At 33.3% G+C, this 20,803-nt stretch overlaps 1 protein-coding gene across 1 annotated transcript in view; it reads left to right on the top strand.

Annotated features, from left to right (window-relative positions):
- Nucleotides 1-20,803, top strand: part of GPM6A (glycoprotein M6A) — a 125,003-nt gene that overhangs the window by 72,323 nt on the left and 31,877 nt on the right. Inside the window, exon 2 of the mRNA XM_011371535.1 lies at nucleotides 15,684-15,876. Within this exon, the coding sequence (XP_011369837.1) occupies nucleotides 15,684-15,876 (193 nt within the window). The remainder of the gene's footprint in view (nucleotides 1-15,683; nucleotides 15,877-20,803) is intronic.

A 20,803-nucleotide genomic window follows, 5' to 3' on the forward strand; every position in this document is an offset into this window, starting at 1 on the left:
TCAGCTATTTGGAAACTAAGAAAATTTACTACTATGACACAGTTTCAAACCATACTCTTTTAAAGACCTCAAATTCAAAACACATTTCCTACATAGAATGTGGTAGGTGAACAAGTGGCAAAAATGGACCGTGATGGCCTCATCAGCATCGCCCCCTTCCCCCCATCCTCCCAGAAGCTTACTAGAGAAGAGGCGACTCAAGGAACCATGTGTGCTTCTTGAAGAGAAGTTATGAGTAGACCTGCAAGGCAGGTCAGTATTCCCTGCTACAGAAGCACTTTCTCCCTATATCCCCCTGAATGTGGCTATGGGGCCTTCTAAAAACCCTTCTTGTCACTTGGGTCATAACTGTGTTAAAGCTTTCTGGAGTAATAAAAATACTACTCTCTCTCCCTGTGTGCAGAATACATTATTAATAATCTACTGAGCATTGGAGGACAGTCTAACCCACTGAATTTTTTAAAAGATTTAAAAAAAAAAATTATAAGTGGAAAAGGACCTTGGAGACCATTCAGTCCATTGGAGCCTTTAACAATGAAAGAGACTAAGCGACCTGCCCTCCATCACCCTTCTCCTCTGATAACCACCAAGGAACTTATGCAGTGTCATAAACCAATGTAACCTCAATTTTTAAAAAATCTTTAGAAAAGAAGCCACACAGCTTTCTAACTGTTGAAAAAGAAACAGAGAGAGAGAGGGAGAGAGAGAGAGAGAGAGACTTGCCCTGTGATATAAAAGCTCTTTGCATTGAGACTTGTTTACCAGACAGGTGGCTGGCTTTCTGCTCAAAGCTCTTTGCCATTGAATCATAAATAGTGGCTCTTGTCTTGCCACCATATAATAATTTAGAACATGTATCTAAAATTCATTATTCTAAGTAGTTAATATATCTGTACCTTGTTCCTCTGTAAACAGTACAATATTTATGGCTACAATACAAGTAGACTTTTTATTTAGATTCATTTCTTTGCTTTTTAAACTATTAGGAGAAATGTTCCACAAAATGAGGCTGAATGATATCTAAACCTTATGCTTATTTCTTTTTATGGAAATACCTGTCTCTGATTAGATTGGTAGCTGAAATAATTGGGAAATGAAATCTTTATGTATAAATTCTATTGGTAAATTTGTTAGTTTCCAAAAAAAATATATAGTTTTACTTTCCAGGAGTTTTGTAAGAATTCTTATTATACTGTGGAAAATAAGGATACAGTCAATGCTGTGCATTTTCTTCTTCGTGGTTATGTAACATATGCTGCAGTGTTTAATTTGAGGTTCTCATTTATCTTCATGATTATGGATTCGATTTTGATATTTTGAATTTTAATATACTGACTAGGAATATATATTAAATATAGTTTTTTTATTGCTAAATTGAAGTGTATAACTTCCCAATACACATGAATGTAAGATACTGGATATAAATTCTACATCTGTTAAGCAACTTCCATTTGTTATCTTCCCTGTGAAATTCTAGGTTTTTATTTGGCAATCAGAAGCACAGGCTTTTATGTGTACTAAGGATAATATTCTTTCGACAAATGTTAATTGAGCACCAATTATGTATTAGTTTACACTCCAGTGGAGGAGACAGATAAGCAATAGATAATACAGATGAGTAAACTTTGTACTGTGTTAGGAGGTCATATGTGATATGGAAACAAAAAGCAGAACAGCGTAATGGGAATCTGGAGTCTACATTCATGCACATGGAGAAAGCAGGGGACAATTTGTAAATTAGATAGTCAGCAAAAACTTGCAAGGACGTGAAGTTAGTTCAGCAAATATCTGAGGGAAGAATATTTGCAGCAGAGAGCGTAGACACTAGCAAAGCAGAAGCTTAGTGTGTGCTGGGTGTTCCACAGCAAAGAGGAGAATGTGGCAGTGAGGGAGGAAGAGCAAAGTAGAAAGTGAAGTCAGAGAAGTGATGAAGGAGACTATAAAGCAGGTTCTTGAAAGCCATCGCGAGGATTTGGGCTTTACTACAAGGAAAATGAAGAGTTATGACAGGTACTGAGCAAAGTACCCACCCTGGAGGCCTGTCTGTCTGTATTTTCATCTGACCTTCAAGCTATCTCTGTTCTGTTGTCACACCTATGTATTAGTCATTAACAAAGGGCATATATATATTTTAACATGATTTTTATTCAGTATTAAAATGCCAACTATATTGGTATTAATATCTGGACTCATAGATATTCTGTTGGTTTATCTATTATTTGTCTAGTAATAGATTCAATAATCAGTGACATAATATATCTTTATAAATGACAAGGCCAGCTCCTTCTTACTAGTCTTCATTTTCAAAAGCAACCAGGCTATTAGATGAACGTTCCATATTTTCTCCTAATTTAGATAACAAATGATTAAAATACACTAAATCTACCAGTTCAAATTCTGGCACTTTTTGGTAAAAATACAGTATTCTGGCCAAACTCCTCCAGATATATCCTTTTTGTTTGCCCTTTAGCACTTCAGAACTGTTAAATATTCAAACTGCTAGGCCTCTTGATTAGTCAGCTACCACTACATAACTTAAAAATCTAATATATGGTTGAAATGGGAATCATGATAATGCTGAGAAAAGAGGGAGAAAATCCCAACAGACAATGACTTTACTTTCGTTAAACATTCTTGGGGATTAAACATCAATAGAACCCACGTCCCTCCAGGAGATTTGCTTCTTTGTCTTGAGAGGGTCAAGGTCACTTTTGCAGCATAAATTTCCCCTGGCTTTTCCCGTTCGATTCTACTCTTGAAATACTTCAGGTCTCATGGTTTCTTAAGTGAAAGGAAAGGAATCTTAGATACATATATCATCTTTGTGCAACCAAACAACAGTGAGGATGGTTCTCTTTTAGAATCTCATTGTGAAAGTAAACCTCTCCTCCCAGAATATTATCTACAAACAATGATAGTCTTAAAAAAATTGCTATTTTAACAGTAGAGAAAAACTTACATATTATACATTATATGTAATATAATTTTATAAATCAGTACATGGAATTTGGTCCCATTGGAGAACTCCAAAAAAAAAAAAAAAGGAAAAATTACCATACCATTGGAATACATTTTTTCATTATCATTAATTAAAACTATTTAAATGTCTTTCACTTTAGTTACTTTCTCTCACTTCCAAGTTCCATCTTAACGTGAACATTGTCAGATGTGTTGGGAAAAAAAAAATCCTTTCCCTGATCTAAATTTGATCATAAAAACCTGTTGAAGCTGCATGAAATGTCAACAGTTTTCATTGTAAATACAAAACACTGTCTTCTGTTCTTTAATTTCAAACAATGTATTTATTTAGAAAGCAGTGTTTTTAAGAATTATCCAACCTAGGACTTTCTAATAATTTGAGGAAAAATTAAGCTAATGAGTTTATACAGCAATTTAAGGATAATAAAGCCAATCGTATACTTCACACAACCCCCTAATGGACCTTTCTAAAATAGGATTTTGTTTTTTTAAACATAAAAAAAAATCCACTAGAAAAGTTTAAGTTATTTTAAAAAGCAGACATATAACACAGTTATGCTACTACTTCCTGTGGGGCCTTTTTATCATACCTAACCAGTGACTAGTCATGACCAAAGAGAAATTATTATTTTTCTTTACATTATGAAATATACTTCTAAGATTTCCTCATAATTAAACTTCATCTTTTGGTTCTATTGCTGCAACTCCAGTTCAGTTTTTCAGTATAATTGAGTTGACAACGTGTTGAAATTGAAGGATAGACATTTTGGTGTATGAAGCTGACTTATCCTTCCTATACATAGGTAAGTAAAACAATGAAAAGAATAGCAAATTGGGATAAGTCCTTAGAGTTAATCCATGCTTGCCGGGTTCATGAGCCAAACTCTGTATGAAATGCTGAATGTGTAAAGATATAGAAATCCTAGTCCCTGATCTCAAAAGCTTATTATCAAATCACTTGAAACCATAGTACAGGAGAACGATCAAGTGTAGAGGCTGTACTAGGTATTATAAAATCTAATGTTTTATTCGATATATCTGTCTTTTCAGTTTGCCATGGACATCTTCTGTTACCTCTGCAGCAATTCTTGCTTTTACGTCACAGCCACTAGAGGTGACTGGCAGTAACTGAAAATGAGCTTTGTGTGTATTCATAAATTTCTGGGGATTAGTAACATGGAATAAAAAGATTATGTGAAGTACAGGTTTTCATACACAGGCCGAGCTCTCTTAAAGATGCTCCCTGTGGTGAGCAGAATACAAAAACAGCTAAAAGGCATATTCTCTTATAACATGTTCACAGGCTGCTTTGTAGCCTTCTTATCTCTCTTTGAACCTTTATTTTTCAGCCACCACTATCTAGGATCATATGAGATATGATTAAAAGAAGCAAAGGACATTAAGTATTTGAGGTATGGGACATATTTAGTCAGGAGTGAAAATCTCTGATAGAAAAAACAGTCTGTCTATATTCTGTAATCATGGTGCTCATTGAGATTATAACAGAAACAACAAAATGACAGGCTCATACTTGGCTCACATAAAATCACCATTTCTCCCACAATATTTAAAAAAGATTTATTAGAGACTTTGAACTAATAGTTACCTGGCCTTTAGGGAGCAAAGCGTGTGACAATAGCTCCACTAATGAGATGAGAGGGAGAAAGGAGAAAAGAAAAATATTATACTGTCAATTTAAAAATATATTTTAGCTTTTTAAAGTTCCTGATGCCTTGAGGAAAGGTAGTGCCTGTAGAAATAACATTTCTACTTGAAATGCTGCCATGTTGCCTATTTCCAGATCAGATATGTGTTGACGATTCACAGGCTCTTACCAGGACTTCAGGACCACAGGAGAGAAATTTCCTCCCAACAAATTGTGACAAAATAACTGTTAGATGCCTATTTTGAAAATTCTGCTAGTGTTCATGGTAAAACGGCATAATTTGATTATCAGGAGACAGTTTATTCTTTATTCGATACATATTTTGAAATGTTTAGATGTAGAAACTGTATATTAAAAAAATTGTTATCATTTTGATGTTTCAGAAAATGACTTTAAATTTTGCCTCATACCAATTTTTTATGTATTGCAGTTATTATGAAATACAAAATTTAAATATCTGCCTTTCTGGAGAAAAGTGATTTTAAATTAAGAATAAATGTATAAATTCCAAAACATCAGATTGCATTAAAAACCTATCATTATGTTTAGAGAAATATTGTTGTATTTCCAAATGTCATAGTGAATTTCCATGAACTCAATTAAAGAAAAAAATCTTTCTATAAATAATTCATGCTATATTTTAAGAAAATTTGTATTTTTTAATTTCTAATTTTTCTTTCACAACTTTAATTCATAATTAGAAATTATTGTGTAGTTATATTATTTGCTAGCTTTTTAAATTATTTTCATCTTTAAGAATGTCTAAATTCCTCAATTACACTTTAAATACACTCCCGTTCTATTAGAATTAAAATTATTTGATCATGTATTTGGAGTGTGTTAGTAGATGGTTCCATCTTTGCCTTTTTTCACTGGAGTTTTGAAGAAACCTGTGACCGACACATTTTTTTAATTGTCATGTGTTTTAAATATTAAAATTTTTTTTTAAATTTTTGACCAATTTAACTTTAATAAAGTGTTTTTTCAAGATTCGTTTTAAAATTGTACTTATTCTTTTATTACTTGACAATAACAATATAACAAATTGTAGATCAAGATATTTGTTGTGTTCGATTATGTATAAGCTATTCATAAATAATTCAGATGTTCTTTTTAGAAACCTGATAAATCCATCTAATTATAAAAATAAACTTACATTGGGTGTAAACGCTGATTTTATTTTTTGAAAATACACAGATTATTTGGGATAATTACATACATAAACAGCAAAGCTTACTTATCCAGGCAGCACATTACCTTGGAGCCATACTTAATAAATAATTTTCAAAATCATGTAAAATTTTATTGAACACCAGTAAATAACTAGTAATGAATAAATTTAAGAAAAATAGCAACCTCTTTTCTTAAATTTCTTTGCTTAAGTGATTTTTACTTTTAATGTCAATGATTTTTACTTTTAATGTCAGTGATTTTTACTTTTAATGTCAACATTGTCAGCTTTTTCTGCTTGGAATTTAATAGTTCTGAGTGCTCATGAACTCCTGTGGACTCTTTTTCTGTTTTTTTTGTTTTTGTGTAGAAGTATGTGTTTTTATTTTGTTTGGTCAAAAGTCATATTGATACTCCTCAACATGGTGTAAAGCAGAATTTTTAGAGACAAAGAGCCAGTACAAGTCCAGGCACTGCCAGGTACTTTAGCTGTGTCGTATTGTGTGCTGGGTATTCCAATCCTAATTTTTTCTTCAACAAAATTAAGATAAGACATTAAAGGAAAGCTTTTGACTGATCTCCCCAGCAAACTCAGTTACTCAGAAAGAAAAATAAGCTGATGTTTTGGAAAAGATACTTGACAAAAAAAAAAAAGAAAGAAAGAAAGAGAAAACTAGTGTAACTAATATGCATTCCCCAAGTTTCTCTTTTTTTGGCTCTCAAAGTAGGAAATTTTCATGACTGACATTCATCTGCAAGGTAGACATTGTGAAAGGCTAATGACCTCTACTTGACTCTTTTAGTTGGTTGTTAGGACAAATTTTTCAATTAATTTATTTATTTACCAAATATTAATTGAGCATCTATTATGTGTCAGATATTGTTCTAGGAATTGGGCATACAAAAATGAACAAAAGCCAGAAATGTTTGACTTCATAGTTTTTACATTTTGGTGAGGGGAGTCAGTAAATAAAGTCAACAAGTAACATGAATAATATATTAGATGCTGATGTCATGGAGAAAAACAAAACAGTCCTAGGGGATAGAGAGTTCAAATTTAAATTAGATAATTTCGTGGAAGATTAAAGATGACTGCAAACTCTTTACCACCTCTCCTATCCAGAGTTGGAGAATCTGCCTGTGGTTACTTTGACAGTAAAATATGGCAAAAATAATGCTCTACCATTTCTGGGCTCAGTCTTTAAGAAGATTGGAAAGTTTGCTTTCTCTGTCTTGGACATACTGCTTTGATAGAAGCCATCCATTATTCCTCACAATGCTGTGAGACAGCTTAAATAGCCACTAAAAAGAGCCACCTGAAATTAGATAGTGCTAGGAAGTCCTCAGCTGTTCCAGACATGCTAACTGGGGCACCATACCTGCATGTGAAGAAACCATCTTACACATCCCACTCAGTCAAGCATTTATTGACTCCAGTCCCATTCACCTTTCAGCTTCGACTGCTTGAATAAGCCCGTGAAAACTGTCCAATAAAGCCATGAAAGTGAGAAATTATAATGTTGTTTTAAGCTAATATATATTTTGGAATGGTTTGTAGGCAGCAATGGATAACCCAACAAACAAACAAACAAACAAACAAACAATATTTGGAACAAATTTGAAAGTTGTGGGGAAATAAGCCATGCTGATCTTTATGTTAATTGGTCCATTCACTACAGGAAAGATGAGAGTTTTAACCAGATCTCTAAACATCTGAACAAGCAAGTTGTCTGCTACGAAAACCTCACAGGTGTGTGGAATCAGACCAGTCTCAGTGCTCCACGTTTTTTCCTTCCAGGGATGGCTCTGATTGCCCATCAGAATCGTGTCTCCACCTGGTTGTTCCCTCACCCTAGGGGCTTATTTATCACAGTCAGCAGACTATGGTTCTAATCATTAATGAAGCAATTAACTTTTCTGCCTCAGGGCAATAAGTTTAATTAATCAAAACATTCTTGCTAAATCATGTTGACCAGTACAGAATGTTCTGTAATTAGTGATATATATTTTAAAACTATCTGAATTATAAATATTAACATTACAAAAATGTTCATAACAAAAATATTTTTAAAAGAAAACTGTCATTATTCTTCTGGAAAATTTACAACACATAGGCTTTCACATATTTTTCAGTATCAATGCTCAATAATCATTTGAGAAATCGCCTGGTTGTAATTAACCTTCTCTCGTAAGGTCATGGAGATCACACCAGTCGGTACGTTAAAACTCTTAGTATTGTTTTTGATGCATTGGAACTGTTCAGAAATTCTTATTGATAGTAATTTATTTATAAGCTGGACACTTTGTTCAATAACTTGTTCAAAATTCTTAGAATAAATCCTTCTTGATCCCTCTATGACATGTGTATCTAGTTTATCCATTCATTTTAAAGCATGTAAGGAAATTTAATGAGGTTTTTTATAATATTACATGGTTTCCATATGTTGCTACATCTGTACATCAGAATCAACTGAAGCACTCAATAAAAATAGATGTTTTCAAAAGAGGGGATCCTGGGAAATTCTATTTTTGACAAAATTCCTGGTGATTTTGGTACCCAGCCACAAAATTAGGAGGGTATAAAGAAAATCTCCAAACTCTGCATATTCTTTTTCTTTTTAAAGGTGTTCTTTTTAAAAGTAGGAACTGATTTGTTTAAGCACAGAATTAGAGCAATGACTAAAATAACATTAAAAATCTGTCTTTTCAGTTTCTCGATAATTCCACTTAGTCCCAAATTATTAAAATGTTTACCTGAGCTCTGTACTTTGTTTAGGCCAGGAATATATTTAATTAAAATGTTAATGAAATTTTAAAATAATATTTGGGCATTATTTAAATTATATTCTAGCATGTTTTAAAAATATAGTCATTAACTAAAGGGTTAGTTATTAGAAAGTCTGTTTGCTATAAACTACAGTGTAAAGCATTCTCCAGAAGCACAGTTTTGAACTATTATATTATTGTCATCTTTCTAGTACACTATACTTCACACCAAGGACATTTTTCTATTATTATTTGAATAATGTTGAACTCCAAGCCCATGGCCACTCTGATTTGTCGATGAATACTGTGATCCTGGTGATAGAGGTTAGGAAACAGCCTGAGTTCTTGATGGAGAGTCAACTCAGAATACACAGTATTTAGTGGAAGGTTGAACCAAAAATACAAAATGAAACAAAACAAAAAATAAACAGGACAACAATAATGACAAAAATTCTGTGTAGGACAGAAAACAACACCTTGGGTGTTGTTGCAGGAGAAAAAATGTCTCCTCAGAATTTGATATCACAGCCAGCTCCCCTGTGCGTCTGTGACCTCCACTTCTATTACGTTTAGAGACCGAAAAACTCAAGTCTAAGGTTTAATTTAAAGGAAGTCATTATAAATTTCATCTTCTTTATTATAGACCATGTTCTCTAGCAAAAATGCAATTAAGATACAAACAAACCAAAAAACAGAAAATCTTATATATTTGGAAATTAAAACAAAAAAAAAGCAAAGAAAAAACTATAAATTATATATCAAAAAAATCACAATAGGCTTTAGAAAATTCTTAGAACTAAACAATAATGAAAAGATTATGTATTAGAACTTGTGGAATTAACTCAAGTAAAATCAGAAAGGAACTTTATATCTTTAAATGTTTTGATAGAAAAGAAGAAAGACTGAAAATTAATAAGCTCAGCATCCATCTCAAGACATTACGAAATATATAGCAAAATATACCCATAGAAAATAAATAATTTAAAGATAGAAATACATGAAACATAAAATAAGCATGCCAAATGAGTTATTTAAAAAGAAAAATAATATTGAAAAACCATTGGCATTACTTATTATGATACCCATAATATATTTGCTAATCACCTGCATTTATGGTCCTCTGTTTTATGGAAGCTTTATAGAACTGCACTTTTTGTTCTATGTGGTTGAAGGAGAGGCTCATGACTCTTCTTAGCCATTGGACTGTGAGTAGAAATAGTACATATCTCTTGCAGCCCAGAGTGTTTAATTGTCCACATGGATTTTCCTGATTTTTTAATTCTGGTGTTATGACTGGCAGCATTCAAGATGATGTTTTCTTTATTAGCCCTTGTTTCTGAATGGTCTATAATGGGCAGAGAGCACCACTACTAACCTAGGATGGAAATAGTATAGTCTGTGCGGTGTCTTATGTCATTGAAAAAATGTTTTGTTTTGTTGTTTTGTTTTTTTATTCTTGTAGCAGCACAGAAAATACAATATGCTATCTTGACTGATACACTTAAAGAATAGAGAAATAGAGAAAAAGAGAGACTGGGGTGAGGTAGTGGGGATGGAGGGAGGGAGAGAAGAAAGGAGGAAGGAAGGAGGGAAATTGAAATCATTGGGGAGAACAAAAGGAAATATGTGTAGGTGATGAATAAATTAAAAAATACTATAAAACATTATATACAGATTTATAATAAATTTTCAATCTTATGTCAAATTTATAAAGTTCTATAAATATCGAAGTTAACAAACAGACTTAAAAAGAAATAGAATACTCGATTGATTAATTTTATAACCATGAGCAAATTAGGCCAAATTAGTGAAATTCTTTCCATACAGTATACAAGTACAGTATACAAGTGGCCTGGATGATTTACTGGCTGGTTCTAATAAATATATACTGTGCAGCTAAAATCTTATGCAGACAACCCCAGGGTAAAGAAAAAAATTACTTTACAAAGCTAATATAAACTTGATTCCAAAACAAGAAAGCAAAATTTAGGTGTCAATCATATTTACTAACATAGATATCCCTATCGGCACGCATATTTTTAACCTCATTCTATGTTCTTATGTTCCTTTGTTTCAACTTCCTCAGCTACTCTAGGTACACACTTGCCTCAGGACAGTAGCATTTACTTTTCTTGTGTTTGAAACCATCTTCTCCCAGATGGTCTCTGAGATGGCTCCTTTACCTCCTTCATGTCTTGTAAAATATATCATCTCAGTTATCCCTTCCCTGAAAATTGAAGCCATTATTACAATATTCCCTCCTCCTCTTTCCTGTTTTGATTCTCTTCTCTGTACTTTCCACAACCTCACATATATTACCTCTCCATCTTCTTTATTATCATTTCTCACCCCTGGAATGAGAGTAGAGATTTTACTTGTTTTATTTACTTCCACAGCTCCAGCAATTACTTTAGTGCCTGGCACCTGGTGAGGACTCAATAACTATTTGTGGAATGAATTGATAAATGCAAAAGTATTGAACAAAATGTTAGCATGACAAATTCAGCCATGTATTTAAAAAATACAGTATGACTCAGTTGGATTTTTCTCAAGAATTCAAGTTTAGTTTAAATTAGAAAAAAATCATTAAAATGGCAGATAGGAAAAAACATGAGATTATTTCAACAGATGGGATAAAAAAACATGTTATGGAATTTAAAGTTAAAGCGAACTTCTTTAACCAATAAACCAACAACAAACATTACACTTAATGGCAAAACATGGCAAGTGTTTTCTTTAATATTAGGAACAAGAAAAGATAGCTTTTATCATTCTGCTCTTCTGACTACATTTACCCAACAGAGTAAGTCAATAGAAAGATAAAACAGTACAAATAATTAAAAAAAAACTCAAAATTTTCACAGATGATGTAATTGCCAGCAATATATCAAAATAATTCACAGAATGCAAATTCAGAGGATCCAAAAAGAATTTTATAAACTTCTAAGTTATAAAATTAATATAAAAATATCAGTTGGAATCTAAGTAAGTTAAATTGTAGAATCAAACTGTTTCTAAAATTTATATGGTAACATAAAAAAATAGTGTGACACACACGAGGAAGATGAACAAGTTGGAGAATTTTCTCCACAACAAACCAAAACATACTATAAGGCAGTGTGGTATGTTCTGGGGATCGACCAACAGACTGATAAAACAGAATGGACAACCCACCAACAGACCCAGACCATGCTGGATACTTGGCAATGACAAGGTGGTATTGTAGCTTAGTAGAAAAAGAATCAACGCATTGGTAAATGGTGCTGGAAAAATTTGTCAGTGAATAAATTGTCAGTCTCTTATTAATCTCCCTTGTCAATCTCTTTTCCAAGATCTGTCATTGTGTTGGTCTCTCCTCAGCGGTGTTTCCCATGCTCTTTTTCTTGTTGGTTTAGATTCTTTTCCCATTGTTTATTTTGGTGCACGTTGTTGGCTGAGCAAAGGCAAAGGCTTATGTTTACTTTACAATGTTTAAATGAAAGTAAATTAATTATATATCTCATCTTTTAAAAAAATATAGACTATCTCAAGAGCTTCTATTTTCTTTGAAGTTTTTATATTAGGATAAATCAATCTATAATCCCACAAAACATTGGACAAATACTAATGTTTCATAGTGTTGAAAATCTCAATTTCTTTAATTTTTTTTCATGTGCAATTAAAGTCATAGTGTTAATTTGCTTGAGAAAATGCAGCCAGGAATTGAATATGAAAAATGCTTTTTTGCATATAAAGGTAATGTCTATAGCATGTAAATTTTGTGTTCAGTATTTGAACCATCAGGTCTATTTGAGAATCAATGGTCTTATTTTCATAATATCTAGTATTGAAATGTTTCTGTTTTTAGAGAGATTTTTTCAAGAAAGGTAGTTTCTCCAGTGCCAGCATTGTATGTCCTATGCTTTCACTGATATTCATTTAATAGAGTGGCTTCTCATTTGAGGTGCAGTAAAAATATGGTGATGGGTGGCGGCAGAATCCTCAGCCTTGAAGGATGATGGCTGGGAGCATATCCTGGGCCTGAGAGCATGGTTGCTATGGTGATGCTGCTGCTCTGCCAAGGCTGTTTCTCACTGTGGGTGGAAAGAAGCTCCCCTGCCAGCAACTACGTGGGATTCTGGCAGCTGGAGAGAATGCTGAAATGATGCGCTGCTTCCCCAGATGGGAGCTCTGAGAGTCTTCATTTAAATCCAATAGGCAACTCAGGCCCAGCGGAAGAGTGGGGTAATTAGGCTGTAGCCCATTATAAGTGCAAAATGTGCGGGATGAGCTACTTAAAGTTTCTTTCTTTGAGTAAAAGTTTTGCAGAGGATCAGAAGTTAAATGGAAAGATTCCAGCTTGATTTGGAAGAAATGAAGGTTTGGAGAAATTTTTGTCAATAGGGGTAATATAATTTTGAGTTATTTAAATGGCAGCATTTAAATAGGGAGCAAAAGAAATATTTCCATTTTAATTTGGAGATCTTAAACTCATTTGGAAATGCCCATTAACTCAGAGTTGTCAGTTTGGGTGTTTACCCATATTGAAATTTCTCTCTCTCTCTCTCTCTTGTTTTTTTTTTTTTTTTTACAAGTCACTATTCAATTAAGGCTGTAATAAATGATATAGAGTATGACACTAATAGCACCCCCTCCCACATGGGTTTAGGTAACTAGAGTTAACTTGCTTGTATGGCAGGTAGTGTTGGTCCATCTAAATCACAATGGAGAAAATGTGAAATGAGTAGAAAACGACTGTGAGTTAGTAATAGAATTAATTAGAAATCATCTGTGGCAGCTTTGGTGATCACCTATGGGCTTACCACTTCATATGCTTCCAAGCCGTTCTCATTCTGATTTTATCTTTGTTGAAAGCATTAGGTCTAGGACACAGCAGAGGTAATTCCTATCTATAAATTTGATGTTTTGACTCTTTATTTTTTATAGTTGAACTTCTATTCCGAGGGTTTTGTTGAACACGTTAATCTGGTTTTGTTACCTCAGTGTCTGCTGTTGAAATCTCATACACCTATTTCAAATTCTTTGAGAATAGTAGGAGAGATAAATCACAAAGAAATCAGATTTGAGATCATGGGGCTGTTGAGGGCACTTGCCAAAATTAGGAGTAACTCTTCTTTGGGTTGGTACTAATTTTATTTTTCTTCTTTATTTTTAAGTAATCAGTAATATCAAAATTTTATAGCACAGAGAGACAAAGAATAGTCCAAAGATTTTTCTGCTACCCTGTTAATCTTCACCCAAAACTGTGTTCAATGACATTCAGATACTACACACACTGGCCTCATCCATCTGCCAGTGAAATTTCCTCCTATCAAATGAAGTGTCAAGCTGTTCTAACCTTTCCTACTTCCCCACATTGTGTGTGTGTGTGTGTGTGTGTGTGTGTGTGTGTGTGTGCGCGCGCGCGCGCGCGCATGCGTGTGTGTGTGTCTGTGTTGGGGGAAGGAATGTTCAGAAAATGATTTTGTACACGCAAGAGTTATGGAAGGGGGGTGGTGTTCAGACTTCTTTTTTGATCTTCTCTGGGGCAAATGAGATAATCCATAATTCCCTTAACAAAGCCAGTTCGATAATCAATATTAAAATGGCAAACTAATCCTTCCTATGAATCTTTAAAGTTACTTTACAGAGGAACTTTGCAATCATTACATGTATCGTATGTTGCTATAAAAATATATACATTCTAGATAAAGTGCACGCAGGTCTTCCTATATCATTAAATAAGAACGCATTTTCCAATCTCATGTTATTTATTTCTGAAGAAAGAAAAAGTCAATTAAATGGAGAGTTTTTGAGAGGTTTCAGCATTACATAAGGATCAAGAAATTCCAAAAGAAGAAAAGTAGGAGGAAATCTTTGTACTAGAATATGTTTGAGGAAGAAGTGGGGACAGAGGTGGACCAAGGGGAAAGTGACATCATCTTTGGAGTTCCCTCAACCTGTCAGCCTTATTACCTAAATTGTCCTTTCTCACCAGTGGCTCACACATAGTATCTCATCAATATTTATTTTTGCAAAACATACATACTTAAGCGTTTTCTAGTTAACCTCTTAGATGAAGATACCTAGCAGTCACCTAGAAAATTCTGGTTTTATTTTGAATATTAACAACCATGGTTTTCCGATATCTCAGACTAAATGTTTAAAGCCATCTTTTGAAAATTGAGGCTAAAGTGACAAAGATTCACAAAGCTAAAATGATTATGGTGACCAAAGAATTTCGAAAACCATATTATAACACAATAACAGTTAATATTAATAATTGCTATTTTCTAATAATGGTAAATGTTTATTGAGAACTCTTTGTCATTCACTATTTTATGTATTAACTCATTTTATGCTCACGAGAATCATTTGCAAGAAGTTCTTACTGTCACCTTTTTACCAATGATGAAATCAAAAGAGTAAACTTGCCCCCCAAACGTACAGTGATGGATCAGGATTCTAATCTAACCTGCCCCTCTTTTCTATTTTGACAGTATCTTTCTCATTTTTCAATCATGCACCACAGCAAGAAATAGGTTTTGCATTATGAGTCACTACAAAAACAACAGACATAAATATCTGAACTGAAAAGATTCAAAAATAATTTGCCTTACCACATGCAATACACTCATTATTATATATTGTCTAGTCTGTTCTCTTTCACTTTTAAGAATTGCTGGTCAAAATTTAGTAAACTGGGTTCATAAGTAGCAGATTTTGACTCACTATTTAAAAGATACAGCTACAAGGAGTTCAAAAGAAAGTGTCATTGAAATAAAAACTTAAGCATGTGAAATTTGAGAGCTATAAAGTCAAGATGGAATGATATGCATGCATGTGAAGATTCATTATTATAGGAAGTTTGGGTGGAAAGGAAGGTTCTGTTGGTTTTGGGGTAGAGGGGGGAGGCCATCAACAGAAACAAGCATTCTTTTGTCTGGAGGATGGGTTTATAATCAAGAAACTTGACATTGATACCCTCTAGGGCCAGCCTAGGACTTGATTTACAAGGTTGACCTGATGCAATTATACTTCCCCATAATGCTGAAGTTTTTAAAAAAATTTAGATTAACAGAAATATTAATCTCTAACTTTTTTTCCTGTTGATCTTGTGCAGGCTGTTTTGAGTGCTGTATTAAATGCCTGGGAGGCATTCCCTATGCCTCTCTTATTGCCACCATCCTGCTCTATGCTGGTGTTGCCCTGTTCTGTGGCTGTGGTCATGAAGCACTTTCTGGAACTGTCAACATTCTGCAGACCTACTTCGAGATGGCAAGGACTGCTGGAGATACACTGGACGTGTTTACCATGTAAGTCATTCTAGTTGCTTGTTATTTTGAAAGCGTATGTTCACATTGTGTGTTGAATAAGTAGCAGTCTAGAGTTAAGTTAGGCAATGTTATATAGATGAAAAAAATACTCTTAGGGTATATACATGAGTCAAAAGGACATTGACCTTCACTGTGAATATAAGACACATAGAAAATCAGAGTTTTAATTTGTATTTTAATTTGACTGTAAAATTTCAGTTACCATTAAGTGAAATACTTGCATTTCTTTTGCTCTTCTAATCTGAGTAGAGGCTGCTTTAATAGAACAGAAGATAGAGAACAGAGCCAGGTATCAATGTAGACTTTGTTGCTAATTCTAGGAAGATCACCCGAACTCTATAGGTACTCCCACCTTTTAAAAAATTTTAACTCATCTTTCTTTTCACGCCTCGCAGAAACGATGTGACTATCTACATAAACATTATGAAAGTTTCTTATTGACTTTTGCAAGAGGATAAATCATAAATAAGGAGCACCTTTTTGCAAGCACTAATTATGCTTAAAATGTGTAATTTACTCTTAACATATAACCTCCTGGGATCACTAAATTATGGTGATGTTAATTTTTTTAGCAAAGTAACTCAAACATAGTCTAGAAGTAAATAAGAATTTGCATTTCAAGTTGAAGTTCCTTATTGTCTATACTACAGAGAACAAAAGTTTAGGATTGAATTATAGCAAACTTTATTTTCAAATAAGTTCTCAATTCAGATAATTTATTTAGTGATTTCTTGCTCACAAAAAAAAAATGACTTATTCATTACAGTTTATTTTATAATCCTAGCAGACAGTAACTTTTCATCGCATTAGCCACTGTAGCGTTTATTGCCCCTAAACTTCTTGCATCTATTTCATGCTTCATGATACTGCGTGATTATAATGTTTCCATGTTGCTTTATTTTGTCAATCTCAATAAATTTAAACCTTCTCAATTTGTATATATGCTTTCTGAAATAAGATGCTTTTAGAGTTACAAGTCTTAGTAGTTGTATGCCTAGTTAGGATGACTGCTTTTTACTTTTACAACTCCACCAAAAAGAGGTTAATTACATGTCTTATTTACTGGGGCAGTTTCTACTGAGAGTGTAAGTAAAACCTAAGACTAATCTAAGAGAGCACCTGGTCAACCTGGACAATTTTCTAAGTAGAGGACATCTTTTCTCCAACCCCAATATCAAAAAACATACCATGTTCCTAATTTTTAAAATAATCCACCAGCTACAGGCATATAAATTGTCTTGAACAAAGTATTGTTTATAAATTATATTTATTATTCTATGTTAAAATTACTGACTTCCATGAAAATAAAAAAAGAAAAAGTGGTACACATTTACATCAAGTAACAGAGTAAGAATTCCCTACCTTGTGGGGTGAAAGGCATGTACTTTAGGTCAGAGAGATAGCAAAGTTTTAGAAAAAAAGAAAGTTGAAATATTTATGTTTGTCTAAAATATATTGATACTTAAAATTTGAGAAAGATTGGTCACAAAATGAAAAATATAATAAAGCAAGTGCATGAGACTGGGAATTCCACCAGCCTGCCAAAGACCTTCTTGACACACACACACACACACACACACACACACACACACACACACACACGCACACACACACTGATTAAAAGGAGGAGGAAGTTGATTAGCCACCCAGATAAGACATGAGATTATTTAAAAACATAGTCCTTAACTATGAAGTATCAATTTAGAGCTTCATCAATGTCACTGACAAATGGAAATGGAGAATTAATAGCAAATTTTTAAAATCATGACCTAAAAATGACAAAGGAATCATATCACTTTCCTTATATTTCCCAGTGTAACTTTACCTTACAAATTAGTTCTGAAAACTTAGCATTAACCATTAAATTGAATTCTTTAAGTCCAGAGTAGACAGTCTATCAATTTCCATTAAATTGGCTTTATAGCATGACTTAATCCTTGAGAGTTTACAGATGATATTCATCATTTAAAATATAATTAAACTATTGAAAATGCTTTGGATTATTGCAGATTAGTTTTCAGAGAACCTTAAGAAAATGATTTCATGGATGTATTTTAATGTGATAAAACTGACATTTTCTTTTTAATTTTATCTCAGCCTACACTGGACAAAATATGTTTTCACTATGCATTATTTTAAGCTACCACAGATGTCCTTAAAATCTACAGATTCTCTATATTTAGGCTACATCCAAATTGCTAACTTTAGTTTTAGAATAGATGTTTTTAAGAAAGCATAAGCCTAATTGGTGTCATGAAATGATGTATACATCTATCAGAAACCAATTGTCAAGATATTTATTTGACATTTAGACAGCAAATTTTAATATATCACAGAGCTCTGCTAAACTTCTGAAGGAGTAGTATGTGTGGGAGTTCAGAGAAGAGAAATCAGAGATCATATGCTTAAGTTAGTACTTTGACTTCTTGGTACTAACTTGGTAAGTTAGTACTTACCATTGGCTTCTTATATTGGAAGTTAAATGTGAAACCAATGATATATGTTTGGAATGGGAAGATTACCATTTTTATTGTAATAAAAGCAAAAGCTCAAATGATCTCTCTTTTCATATTTTAAATAACTGAAATTCTTTATACTAGATTGGTGAAGCTACCAAATGAATTAAGACTCTCTCTGTGTCAGCAAATAGTTCATCAAAACACAATAGGGAAGATTTGTACCATAAACTACTGAGTATAGTTAGTGCCAACCGGTACATTCAAAGATTACATAAAGGTTTAGATGAGGTAGAGATTACCCTACAGGGCTGCCTTACAAGGATATCATAGGAGTAGATAAGACAAGGGGAAAACAGGAAGTAAAATAAGGAATGTGAAGCAGAAATGAGTGAAAGATTTGTTTGCAGGCAAAACACTTGCTTAGAAATAAGCCCAGGCAAGTTTGGAAAAAATATGTAAGAGAATGATCATGAAGACATGATGTGTTAGCCAACCTTAATTTACAGAGAGTCAATTTCTTTTTTCCATAGTTCTCATGCTTGATTTAACCATATTGAACACTCCTACATCATATACTTATAAAGGAAAAGATGCCTGTTTACTGGATGTGTTAACTAAAAGATAAAACCAATTGCCTAAGCCCCCAGTTTTCCACCTGTGGTCATCAGAATCTGAGGTGTTACTCCTTTCATTGTCTGTTTCTTCACTGTCTCTCCTCTTCAACACCTACATGTATCTCCACATGGTCAATGTCTCCAAGTCTATAGAGAGACATATGAAGGGCTGGCACACTGAAATAAGGCTGTTCCATTTCACCAATCATCTGTCTAGCATGCAAAATCTACTTCTTATAAATAAATTTGCAAATAATCTTCATTCTCATGCAATCTCTACTGTAGACATATAATTCTAAATACCATCATGTTTTACCAATGAGTTGTGATCTGAAATGTAGCTCCTACATCTTCAGCTGATGTCAGCCATTAAACCACTTTGTCAAATTCCATTTGAGATGTGACAACCTCCATAGAAAGGGGATAGAGTGAATTTCTCAAAGATTTTGTGACCCATGGGTATGTTTTTAAGTATTACTCTGTTCCTTATCTCCTTGGTTTCCCAGAATCTTTTCCTTTTTAAATCTGTTCTTTAGTCGTTCAAGTTTGTGGTTATTTGTTGGCTCCAAACTGTTGTCACAATGTGTGTGTAAGTTTGCTCACTTTCCCCATTCAGGAATATTCCCACACATTAAGGACAACTTTTGTTTTTTGGTGTAGCCAGTTAGACTCAACACTGGAAACAAATCAGTGCCTTGCCACTTTCTGCTATGTGATGAGACCTGTTTTCTGATTTGTGACTCAGACTTTCTCATCTGAGAGTCTCTTGGCAAGGTGTTATTATTGCTCCACAGGTTTCACTTGACTGAATGAGCAGAAGTATTGTTAGCTATTTTACTTCTGTGAAGCAGATTCATATAAGATAATGAAATATGGAAACTAATTAGAAACTAATTAGATATGAAACGATTCAAATCACTACCTTTGCTAAGTGACTAGGCTTCTTCAATAATTCTCCTGAGGACTGAGCAAGGAACAACAGCCTTATTCACAAATATACCCCCTATAATTTATTAGACAGGGATTGCATTTGGGTTTTGACGAATTATAGCTTGAGTCCAGGATCTGATACCATAGATTTCCAGAGCAAATATATTTCATTTTCAAATTTTTACAACTGTGACTTGAGGTCAATGGATCAAAAACTGAATTTATTAGATAATGAATTCTTTGACATTTAATACACACAAAAAAAATTAGTTTGTTTGCATAAAGCAAAAAGTAAGCTCAATCAAATAGATATATAGTGGTTTTGCTCTCAACAAACTTCATGTGTGTATACTTCATGTGTATATAAATCTCAGTCTGTTTGTAGTTTATGTTTATTTCTTGGAAGTTAATGAAATAGGAAACTATTTCATTAGCTTAATGGATGGGAGTGAGAAAAGAAAAGGAACTAAGAATTTATAGCAAGATAAAATCAGGTTTCATAGGCTGATAGAAATCATAGCAGTGTGCAAACCATCTGTTCTGACATAGGGGTTGACAGTCAAACCAGATTGCTTAGGTTTTCTATTTGTAAGAAGTTTGAAAGTCAGACAAATTAGTATTGATGCAAGATTATTGATTAGTCTTAGAAAGTAAAAAATAATTTCAGTCCTAGCTAAAACTTCTGTGAAAAAATCATGCTGAATTCCTAACTTCTGATAAATTAAACAGTGAATATATCCTTAGGCAATATTTCAACTGGACTAGTAGTCCTCAAATAAGTGTTAAAAAAAAAAAACACTAATATAAAACAACAACAACCAAACCAGTACATAAACCATGAGGGATTTAGATAGACATACAACATAGTATGTGAATAAGAGTACTGCTTCTGGGGCCAAACTC

This window comes from Pteropus vampyrus, unplaced genomic scaffold, assembly GCF_000151845.1.
Source record: "Pteropus vampyrus isolate Shadow unplaced genomic scaffold, Pvam_2.0 Scaffold8, whole genome shotgun sequence".
Taxonomy (NCBI): Eukaryota; Metazoa; Chordata; class Mammalia; order Chiroptera; family Pteropodidae; genus Pteropus; species Pteropus vampyrus.